This window comes from Thunnus thynnus, chromosome 12 (assembly GCF_963924715.1).
Source record: "Thunnus thynnus chromosome 12, fThuThy2.1, whole genome shotgun sequence".
NCBI classification, from domain to species: Eukaryota; Metazoa; Chordata; class Actinopteri; order Scombriformes; family Scombridae; genus Thunnus; species Thunnus thynnus.
Window position 1 is genome coordinate 23704723 of NC_089528.1, and position 12049 is coordinate 23716771.

A 12049-nucleotide genomic window follows, 5' to 3' on the forward strand; every position below is an offset into this window, starting at 1 on the left:
TGGATGGAGAGTCGACAGAGGGACTTCATGAGGATGACAGCTGGACGCCGAAGGAAAATGTGTTTAGATTATGGTAATTTATACATTTGGATGATGCTTTAAATTAGTGAGCAGGTGGAAGTTGCTCAAGGACACTTGGATAATATATGTAATTATTTGGATTGAACTCTGGACGCTCCTGTAAGGACACAGTTTGGTGTCTTGTTTGGGTAGCTGCTTCTGGACTAATATTAACCTAAACAGCATGAAATTTGTCTTTTTCAATGTAGATTTGAATTGTGATCATTTAAAGGATAACTATGATCGCCGGATTTGATTCACCTATAACTTGATGAGAGAAAAAACCGGATCGTACCTTGAGGTAGTCGTTTTCAGATCTCAAATCTTCAATTTCCCGCAGCAGGTCTTCCTCAGTTACATCCTTGGTGCCTGGCAGTTTGAATTGTGCGCTTGTTGAGGGTTTCTCCTGCTTGTGTTTCTCTCCGTGCGCCCCCGGAGCGGGATGAGCCTGAGACATGCTTCCCTTGGCGGCGGAAGCCTCGGTTGTGCGCAGAGGAGCAGCAGCAGCAGCAGCCGCTCCGGTCGCTTCTGCCCGCAGCGGATTATCGGCTCCCAGCTGATCCCGGTCACTGGAGCCGGTACCGGACTCGGCGTCGCTACTAGCGGCTTGTGCCAGCCTCTGCTCATCCGACAGCGGGTCGGACGGGCAGTCCGACAGGTCTGAGCTGCTGTCGGTCTGGCTGACCGGGCCGAGAGGCGCTCCGGTCGGTACCCGGATCGGGGATCCATGGCAGAGAGGGCCCGGGGATCCCGAGGCTAGTTTCCCCTTCTTGCCTTTGGCGAGGATCGGACTGCTGGTGCTGTCCGGCTTGATGCTGGCAGCTTTGGGCTCGGCTGCTGCATGCTGGGGTACCTTTGTGGGCTTTTTCGCGACTGCAGACTTGGTGTTACTTTTTGCCGTGGCTGATTTCTCTTTCACCCCGGTTATGTTGCGTCTGGAGGTGCGGTTTGGATGGGGTAAGGGCACCGTGGGAGACTGCTGCTGCTTGTTGAGTTTGGGGGATTTTGGTACGATGGCAGGTGGTTTGGTGGAGCGGGAGTGCACATCCTTGAGGAAAGGTCTGGCCGGGGAAGGCGCTCGGTTCAGTCTCTTCTTCTCCAGCTGGTGGTTCTGCGGTTTGGTGTCGCTGCCAGAGCCATTGGAGCTCTCCATTATACACCGACACCGGCAGCAGGAGGGCGATGAAGGAAACGATCAATCCACAGCACCGCGGAAAATCTCTGACATACGACACCAGAAAAACAGCCAGCTTTCTCTACCTTCTTCCTTGTCGGTCTAGAGATGCGCATCCTGCGTTACGCTGTCTTGTTTTTACTCCATCTCGTCTGCATTCACCAGGTTGTCATTGTAGTCCCCTCTGCCTGTAGCCCCCTAGGAGGAAACGCTGCAATAAAACAGGGATTACTGGGACGGATGGGATGACAGACAGGTTGCATCTGCAGACTGGGCTTGTAAGGCTCAAGTTAGAAAGAAAGGAGTCAGGAGTCACATCAGCCCTCTTCTCCTCCTGCAGATCGGGTCTCCATCCCTCCTGTGTCACCGGGCTGTGAGTGCTGGGGCCCCCACTGTCTCGTACCCCCTCTTTCCTACTCCTTCCTTCCTATCTGACACAAGATCTGCAATCGCTGCGGTGTGTGTGAGGCTCGACGCCCGTGATTTTCTGCGGGGCGCATGCGCTGCTGCTGCTGCTGCTGCTGCCTCTCAAGCACCCAAGCACACCCCTTGTTTTCTCTGGGACCAGGTCTGACACGCTTTGGTGCGCATGCCCTAATGACACACACACACAAACACACACAATTGGCTGTTGCCTTCACGTTAAGGAGCAGAGATGCATCCTTGAGGAGCTAATACTCACCTCTTCCTATGCAAAATCTTGAAAAGACTTTATGTCAAATACCACTAAAACACTAAAACAGATCCTTGAAGCTGTGCTGTTGTCCTGAGACACCCCCCCCCCCCCCCCCCCCCCACACACACACACACACACATGTAAACATTTAAAATCTGTACTGTAAAGTAAAAATCACTTGTACAGCATCTATTCAATGATTTGAACCTCTACAGTGGAAGAAATGACATTTATATTCAGCAGATGATCATTTCGGTGTTCCTGGAGTCAAGAGTTCCTATTTTTTTGGAGAGATTGTCATCACACAGTAAAATCAAGACCATAATCTGGTAATAAATATAGATATCTTTAATTGCATTTCATTAGTTCAAGAATGCCACAAGTTATAAATACCACAAATCCGCTTTAAACATGCCAAAACTTTTTCAAAGACTTAGAACAGGTTTTATACCAAGTAGCGTTTTCCTTCTTAAATGATACACATTTCAAATAAAAGCATTTTTTTTAAAATGTATATTTAAAACACTGAGTAGTATAAGGCTTGGGTATTAAAACAAAGACCACAGGGTTAGTGCCAAATGCTAAAAGTCAGAGGCGACAAATGAAAAGGTTTCATTCTAAAAAACAAAACAAAAAAACAAAACAAAAAAAAAAAATCATGTTTTCTCATTTTCACAATTCGCCATCTCAAAACACATATTATATATATGATAAAATTGCAAAAACTGCAGATAATTTGTATGCAAAGGTCTTTTGCTGGCTGATAACCTTATTGCGAGATGTGCTTTAATGTCAGAGACTGTTTTGTTAGAGCACTTTTTTTTTTTAATGTCATATTTTGGTATGAAACTTTCCAAACACAATGTGCCGTTTTGTTTTTTTTTAAATCCACAGAAGCTTGACCTCGACATAAAACGTCAACATGAAATAAAATTAATAGCAAGTCAATTAGAGTCATTTCAAATCAGGTCCTTTGAATGGGCTCGTCCATCCTCATCCTCAGACTTGGGCTTTTTACTTCAACATGTAAAAACAAAAAAACAGACACACTCACAGTGCTACATTGCTAAAATTGCAATAATTTCACAAGAAAAGACGGAAGAATTAAATGATCATTAATGTCTATGAACACAGGAGGGTTTAACATGCATAGCCTAGTATTTTTTTTTTTTTTTTTTTAAATGTGCAAGTTCTGGTCCGTAACAAACTGCCAAACCATGAATTCAAAACTGCCAACCTCCTATAAAAAAAAAAAAAAAACCTTGGACTCCCCCTCGAAGCAGGATTTTTTTACGAGCAGTTGCTTTATTAATTCGTTATGAAATTCTAGGCAAATCAAGTCTGCGATAAAAGCCTGACAAAATGAGCAGATATGAGCCAATTAAAATTTCCTGAGTCATTCAAATACTACACAAACCTTCCTGCACTTCTCTCCCCCAGAGAAAGGGAGACTCACACAGACGTCTCTAAGCTGTATCTGAATTCAGAGGAAAAAAAAACAACAAAGAAAACAACAACAAAACACTTGCAATATTAGTAAGAAAAGCAAAACAAAAGCTAAAAAATCCATCCATGTGTTTGTGTGTACTAGCTCCACACATGGAGAATGCCCCTGTGAAAAAAAAAAAAACACCAATCCCTCAAAAGACTACATTACCCATCTCCCCTTGCCTTTCCATTCAACAGGGTGTGGAAGAAATCAGAGCGGCCACTACGGAGGCAACATTGATCTTTATTAGTGCTAAACTACAAGTCGAGTACTTTCTTTTTCCTGCTGCCTCCCTCTACAGTTCAGCATGTCAGTTTAACTAGGTAAGATGGATTGTAGTGCAAAACATTACAATTTTTTTTTTCTTTTTTTTACAAAGGTGAAATGAGCCGTTCCAGCCATTTTAATACTTTAAGGCAAAAGGAATAGAAACTGATATGATCACCACCCCACAACCACCTACAGCTGGCCAAAAAAAAAAAAAAAAAAAAAAAAAAAATCTGCACCATGTCCAGTCATTACAGCAACACGCCCCCGACCATGTATCACCATATTTACATCATATCAATAAAAAGAAAAATCATGTGCTTTTCTTTACCTCAAGTCCACTTATCACTTGGTAATTCTACCTATTAATGAGAATATAAAACTACTGTACCAAGACCCAGATTTCCATCTAAGCTGAGATGTGAGATATTGTTATCCCTTTTCTGTAAACCAGAACCTACCGAGATAACAGAGTGTCGGGGCAACTCGAGACAATATCAACCTTTGTGTACAGTTTGTGTGATGACTATTTTTTTTTTTTTTTTGCAAACAAAACAAAGAGGATAACAAGCTGTAAGGCCCTCTGTGATCCCTCTCCTTGTAAATGTGCAACGGCTACCAGAGGGGCTCTCTACCTCAAAGGCACCTGCGGGGGGGCGGGGGGCGGGCACAGCTAGCCTAACGGTCCGAGGAATGAGGTAGTCTGGGTCAAGTGAAGACAGACAGGTGGTAGGAAGTGGGTGATTCACCGGGCCTAAGTGTTAGTGTAGTACATGTCATAGTGTACAGTTACAAAAACAGGAGAGGAAACAGGGGTGTATGTCATAATACTGCTTGTTAAGAGTCTGTGCATCTTACAGCAGCAATCAACAATTCCCAAACTGCTGCTGTGTGCTGCCCCCTGGTGGCCAGATTGGTACTTTGCATGTGTGAGCTGAGTATGTGTATGTGTATGTGTGTGTGTGTGTGTAGGATGGTGGGGGACCACTCTTGACTCTCAGCAACAGCGCATGCGGGGAGGGGGCAACTCCGGAGGCACTTCCGGTTCAGGCTGCAGAGACAGGACACTGTTGGAAAGCTCCTTGTTGGGAATTTCCAGAGGCATCTGTTGTTTCAGGAACAAGAGGACAAAGTCAGAAAACATAAACACATTCGGTTTTAAATTGAGCACTTAAGGTGACATCCACAGCGACTTAACCAAGAACAAGGAACCAAACGTTAAGGAGTAAAAGAATCGCATCACCTCGGTAACATTCCTGCATTATCAAACTGAGAAATGCTGTGAAAACCTTACAGCAGAGAGGAAGAAACAGAGAACAAACTCTTAAAACAGACTTAAAATCTTCCAACAAATAATTTAGCCACAAAGGTAGAATGTGTGTATTATTACAGTTCTAATCTTTTTGATGAAAATTGATTGATAAGTCTTCTGTTTACTGGAATAATAACAGAATTAAACCGATGTGTCATTTGCACAGGTTGGAAAAATATTGTACAAGAGACAAACTAGGTTGTTATACCAGTGAAAACTGGAATAATCACACTTACTTATTTTTGGCAACACATTATTTTCTATGAAGCTTCAAAGAGGTTTTACAGAAAAAAATACTGGAAATATTATCCAAATGTTATCAGCTGATATCAGTTTATCACAAATACGTCTCAATCAGCACACAGGTTGGATGATTGGTAATAAGAAACTGCAGTACAGATAAATAGATACGCTCAGTAAATATCTTTGCCTTAAAGGATCCTTACATATGATATGTTAAAAAACAATAACTTGGCCGATGTATCATTATCAGATTTTTTCAACTGTTAAATATTAATAACAATGTCAATCCCTTAAAAAAGCAGCATCAGGCAGGTGCTACTGATAACACACCAACCTTGCTGAGGATGTCATCCACAAGCTTCAGGAAGATCTCATCCACATTAAAATTATCCTTGGCACTAGCTTCGCAGAAGCGCATACCACTTATTCGAGAGGCGAACTGTAACACAGAAAAGGTGTAAAAGCAGCATTAGTGTCAGCTGTGTCAGTCCATGCAGAACGTAAAGCTGACTGACAGGAAACTGTGTGGAAGTCTTCCCTCTAGGTTTATGCAAATGTTTATATAAGCAACCTAATCTTACAACCCTACAGAGGATAACCACTGACACATTGAAATGAAAGACAATACAGTTTTTACTATTATATATTTTGGTGTACCAAATTCAATATTATAAAGGATTATTGTTTTTAATTCACTGCTGTAGTTTGTGACTGAACTTGTAAGATGTTCTGGTGATAAACTCCTCTGTTTATCAAACACATATCAAATCAGTACATCTGCTGTTTGTACGACTGCATCTTGTTTTAGATCTGTGCAATTTATAGAAACTAAGAATGTGGGTCAAGCAGTTGTGTGTGTGTGTGTGTGTGTTTTGAACTCACCCTCTCTCCCTGCTGTCTGGAGATGATGCGATCAGTCTCACAGTCCAGCTTGTTCCCGACCAGGAGAAGCTCTGCTTCCTCTGAGGCGTACTGACACAGAACAGAAAGCAGAGAGGAGACAGGTCAGGAAATCATAAGCCACCCATTTCATAAAAGTCAAACTAGATTACTGCACCGTAATCTGTTCAGTGTACTGTCACATGAAAACTGGCTCTATAGTACAGCAGCTAAAGAGGAAGTTCACAAGCAAAAAAAGTCACATGGACATATTTGTAGGTTGTTATTCTAAACGAGGAGACACTTTCCTACATGAGGTTTTCAATTCAATGTTATGTCATGTAATTTGGGTACACTACAACTCAATTATTTTGTAAATATGGAACTTAAAAGTTAAAATCAGGTGAATTCCTCTGTAAAGTTCCAGTAAAATGACTTTGAGAACAGCCGTTCTTCACTGTTTGATCTGTTTCTACATGAACCACGCTAGGGTGGAACACGCCATGAGTACTGAATATTAATTTGAATATAAAAGTGATGAATCAGATAATCAATCTGAGCGTCTTGGGAATGTAAGTTCTGCTGACTGAAGCAGTGTTTCTGCAAAGTGACGCCTTAAAAAGAAACACCTCCAGCTCATGTAACTGTTGCCAAAGTTGGTAAGCGTAAAGACAAAGGCAGAACTGTAAGATGAATTTCATGGGAGGTTTGGCAGAATTTCTCCATGTAACATGATTAAGTTTTTTATGAAGACATCTGTTCCAGATGCATGGTCAAATCCACCAAGTTATTTTTGTCATTTTGCAAGAGAAAAGGCCGGAGTTAACACACCAACTGACATGTTTGGCCTTTAACAGAAGTGCGACAGTTTGTTTACCTTGTCTATCATTTTCATCCATTTGGGAAGGTCGTCGAAGGTCTCCTGCTTCGTGATATCATACACTAGCACGATTCCCTTGGCACCTCTGTAGTAGGCTGATGTGATGCTGTTGAACCTCTCCTGGCCAGCAGTGTCCCTGGATAAAATGAATTAAATCAAATGAGATTAAAAGTCACGGCCGTCTGTAGAGGTTCACCAGCATTTTTGGAATACCACACAGCTGATTGACTGATTTGATCAAAGGCTATTCTCATTCAGTAAAGATGTCTTTGACTAATAGTCTCATGTATAAAAAAAAGACATGATGAAACAACAAATAAGCAAATAAGAATCAGTTCTGCAACTAATTTATGAATTTGATGTCATTAATCAATACTTATGTTAATTCATCTGAACAATGTTTGTTCTGGTTTCTTTAGTTAGTGATATAAACTAATCATTCAACACTGAATCATAGGGATGAAATCTGGTATCCATATCATCATCATCATCATCATCATCAGTATCTAGCTAAAAAAATCCGACATCTGAAGAGTTTGGTTCCAAAATGAAACATCTACAATTTGAGGAAAGATGAGATCTCATGTGCAGTTATGAAATGGTCGTCAGCTCTGGAGCTGCAACGATGAGTCGATTAATCAATTAGCTGATCAACAAAAAATGAATCTGCAACTATTTTGATAATCAAATGATCATTTTTTAGTCATTTTTTAAGGAAAAACGCTAAAAATTTGCTGATTGCAGCTTCTCCAATGTGATGATTTGAAGCTTTTCTGTGTCATACATGACAGTAAACTGAATATCTTCAGATTTTAGACTGTTGATCAGATAAATAAGATAAATCTGAAGACATCACCATGAGCTGTTAGAAATCATAATGAGCATTTTTCACATTTCATAAACAACACAATTGAGAAAATAATCAGAAGATTAATCGATTAAGTGCTAATTGCAGCTCTAGTTAACTCAAAATTAAAATGATCATCTTTTTAAAGCAATAATGGCTACATCTACAATATTCCCCAAAATGAATAAGCTGCATTTTGGAAATTAACTCTTCGTTTTAAAGATCTACGGGTGTAGATATATTTTCAAATGCATGTGTGGATTTAGGTTATGTTATGCTATGATTCATCTGATCATCTGAGTCTTGGTTAGCAGCATGACAAGCAGTTGAAGCTCCACTCACAGTGCAGTGTTACTGTACCTTCAGCCAGCTAGCGCCTCCCTGCCTGTCCGCCTGTGAGTCACAGTCAGGCTTATGAGCAGAAGAGCGGACAGATATAGCATCACAATGGCAGGGTTAGGGTGCAGCAATGACGGAGCTTGATGTGTGCAGTTCAACATGACAGACAAGCCACATTGAGGGCGGCCATCCTGATCGGACAGTTCGAAAAGGGGTGGAGAGGAGGGGGGTGGGGGTGAGGGGGGGGACAAAATGGGATGAGGTAAAGGGGAGATGAGATGTGGTGGTGGTGGTGGGAAGGTGGATGGGGGTGTTAGTTAACAGGACAGATGCGTAAGTGAAACAAGCGATGGATTCCCACAATTAAGCCCAGCGCTGTCACACACAATCAATGCAGTTATATACTCGATCAGTGAAAATGCTTTACCGACTATCAGTTGGGGCTTTTTAAATCAGTTTTTCAACGGCTAGACAACAATACCGTTGTTACATTTTTTAAGTAACATGTGTTTTTACAAATTATATTCCTAGAGTAAGTCATAAATAAAAATCAGGGGAATACTAAAGGTTACAACAATAGCACCTAACCAAAACCAAATCTTAATGACTTCTGACATGTTTTGAAAACAATATAATGATGAGTAAGTTAATTTATTTCTCCAGAGGTAGAGGTTAAAGTTTGCACTCATGCTCTTAGGTTTAAGTAAGACTTCTTTTGGATAAAAACCTTCAATGGCACGTCAATAGTGGATGTAAAAAACTTTAAACTCAACCAAAAGACATGGAGGAGCTGTGGTGTGTGTGTAACCAAAGTCAAAAAGCACACCTAAATCAATTTTTTTTTTTCCTTTTATTCCGTTTAAATTGTCCAATACAAGCACAGCGGAGACTGACGACGGCATAGCCAAAACATCTGTGCATTCTTCTTCTGTGCTTGTGTTGGACGATTTAAACAAAACACAGAGAAAATGTTAATTGTGGATAAAACATGTTTTGGTATCGCAAAACATGCAATGGCCTTATTGTACTGTATGTAATCTTAACACATTTAGGAAAATCCTATTTGCATCTGCTTTACCTACTGCGCAAAGCCGAGATGCACCCAGAAAGCCACCAGAAGTTTTTTTTTTTTTTGTTAGAGCAGCCTGCAGGGTGACAGGACAGTTGGAAAGACAGAGGAAATGCACCATGCAGAGGAGTAAAGGAATCCAAAGACTTCTGTCCAGTTTACTCACCATATCTGTAGTCTAATCTTCCTCCCTCTCAGCTCAACTGTCTTGATTTTGAAGTCAACTCCTATGGGAGGAATCAGAACAAATATGTGGGCAAATGGGTACCAGCATTTCCTGTTCTCTTGGCTTTATGTAGCGACCGTTTGGGAGGGTTTTAGCACCAGCTGAACAAAGAAAAAAAACTCTTCCAGAAAAACTGGACTTCTCTTTGTTGCATTTGAAGGTTATGTGTTGAATATTGTTATAAATATTAGAGCTGCAACAATTAATCGATTAGTTGCCGACTATTAAATTAATCGGCAACTATTTTGATAATCGATTTATTCGTTTGGAGTCATTCTTTAAGAAAAAACAATTCTAAATTCTCTGATTTCTGCTTCTCAATTGTGAATATTTTCTGGTTTCTTTAATCTTCTGTGACAGTCAACTGAATATCTTTAGGTTGTGGACTGTTGGTCAGGACAAAATAAGACATTTGAGGAAGTCATCTTGAACTTTGGGAACCACTGATTTACATTTTTCACCATTTTCTGACATTTTATAAACCAAACAACTAATCCATTAATCCAGAAAATAAACCAGCCCTAAATAATATTGTTGTTTGAGTTCCACATTCAGTTTCCTTGATTTGACAGCTGCAAATTACTGAGAAAGGCAGTTATACGTGTGTCAGTCTCTGATATCAAAGAAACTGAGAGGCTAGTAAACAACATTTTCAGCTAGACGTCAGTGACTGTTCCGCCCGTCATCAGAAGATCACAACACTAATGACGAAAAGCTCATACAACCTGAAGGCTGTGTCACAGGAATGACAGGACACAAAATGGAGCTCTGCCATAGCAGCTGCCTGGTGTGTGTGACTATTTTGGGATTGGACACTATGGCTGACTGCCGTGTTGGTCACAGAGCTGTTTACTCATATCAACATACAAACAGGTCTTGTATATTTTTAGCTGGCACCATCTATAACTACGGCAAAACAATTTGTCACATGGCATCATTCTTTTCAATAAATAACTATTTATGACAATTAATTTCTCAATAAATCTGCTCATGGGTAGGGCTGCAACTAACGATTATTTTCATTATCGATTAATCTGTCGATTATTTCCTCAATTAATCGATTAGTTGTTTGATCTATAAAATGTCAGAAAATGGTGAAAAATGTGTCAATCATTGTTTCCTAAATGTCCTCAAGTGTCTTGTTTTGTCCACAACCCAAAGATATTCAGTTTACTGTCAGAAAAGACTAAAGAAACCAGAAAATATCCACATTTGAGAAGGTGGAATCAGAGAATTTGGACATTTATTTCTTTAAAAAAACAACTAATCGATTATCAAAATAGTTAGTGATTAATTTAATAGTTGTCCAATCCATTAATCATTGCAGCTGTGCTTACGTGTTGTTTATGTAGAAATACTTACAGTGACAGTTCTTTGTATATAGAAATATGAAAAAAATGCCCATTCAGAAACGGTGTACAGGATGGGATATGACTATACTCTCACTCAAAATAAAGAAAATAGGCTGACCAGCAGTAATATCATTACTGCATTGCTACAGATCCATGTTATACAGGTAATAAGTTACCAACACTCTTCCTTACTGTGTTGGGCTGTTAAACTTCCTCTCAGCAGCATAAAATACACAACAGCCACCTCAAAAACACCCTTACAAGCCCCAGACGTGTGTGAAGAGGGACATAGCAACATAATCTAATGGCTAAGACAGTTTTATTAGCACACCTAGAGCAGTGTTATTGTTATAGTTAGCTTAAGTTAGCTAGCTACAACAAGTAGTGTAACCTCTATACAGTCCTATTACCTAGTAAAATAGGAGATAATATGTTTTACACACAGTTTGGAAAAAAAAGGTTTTACAATGTCCAGCCCATGATGGGATAACGCTTAGTATCTTTCCTCCAGCAAATAGACGAAGCCCTGCGACTGTATACTGTCATAAAAAGTAGACAAAAACACGTCTTGCAAACGCTTCCTGTCCTCACCTACGGTCGACTTGCAAGCTTCGCAGAAAGTGTCGTCGGTATATCTCTCCATTAGGCTGGTTTTACCAACACCACGGGAGCCAATAATGATAATTTGAAGTTTAAAATCAGCGGGTCTGGGTGGCATCTTCCTGCGGCGCGACTGAGCCCCAAGAGCGGGGGACGAGTTCGCGGAGCCCCCGCCGCCGGCGGCCCTCCGCGGGATGTCATATCTCGGATCCATCAGTAATTCCACATTTGTAATTAAAAGAAGAAAAGACGAACGGGTATAAAACTGATATACAGCCAAAACGATTCGCTATTTCCAACTTTCTTTTGTCTCTGTGTAAGTTTGGGAAAGTTTCTCGCTCGTTAATAGTTGTTGTTGTTCAGCCATTAGAGACCGGTCTGTCGAACTCTTCTTCTTCGTCTCCTTTTTTAAGGGCGGTTGGCGAACAGCGTATTAGACGCATTACCGCCTCCTCCTGCCTCGGAGTGTGGAAAAAATACCAAAAACACTTTTCAATATAGGCTAATGCACTCCACCACCACAACCACCCACTTCGACCTCAATAATAAACATAAAGTACAATTATCACTTTCTGACAATGTCAACAAAAACTGAAAATTTATAAGCTCTGTAAAAGTAGAATTTATGGCAGAGCT

At 40.6% G+C, this 12049-nt stretch overlaps 2 protein-coding genes across 5 annotated transcripts in view; both read right to left on the minus strand.

Annotated features, from left to right (window-relative positions):
* Window positions 1–1924, minus strand: part of LOC137194486 (microtubule cross-linking factor 1) — a 76770-nt gene extending 74846 nt beyond the window's left edge. For 2 of the 4 annotated variants that reach the window (XM_067606429.1, XM_067606428.1), the window contains exon 1: window positions 356–1923. In XM_067606429.1, coding sequence (XP_067462530.1) covers window positions 356–1213 — 858 coding nt within the window. In that variant the 5' untranslated portion in view covers window positions 1214–1923. Of the gene's footprint in view, window positions 1–355 lie in introns of all 4 variants that reach the window. The other 2 variants (XM_067606431.1, XM_067606430.1) reach the window with 1 other exon arrangement.
* Window positions 1925–2235: 311 nt separating this feature from the next.
* On the minus strand, window positions 2236–11810 carry rab12 (RAB12, member RAS oncogene family). The gene is made up of 6 exons (XM_067606432.1): window positions 11405–11810; window positions 9402–9462; window positions 6978–7116; window positions 6104–6193; window positions 5556–5660; window positions 2236–4771 (listed from the first exon to the last, which is right to left on the minus strand). The coding sequence occupies exons 1-6, from the start codon at window positions 11625–11627 to the stop codon at window positions 4664–4666; spliced, it is 726 nt and encodes a 241-aa protein (XP_067462533.1). The 5' UTR covers window positions 11628–11810; the 3' UTR covers window positions 2236–4663.
* Window positions 11811–12049: the final 239 nt, after the last annotated feature.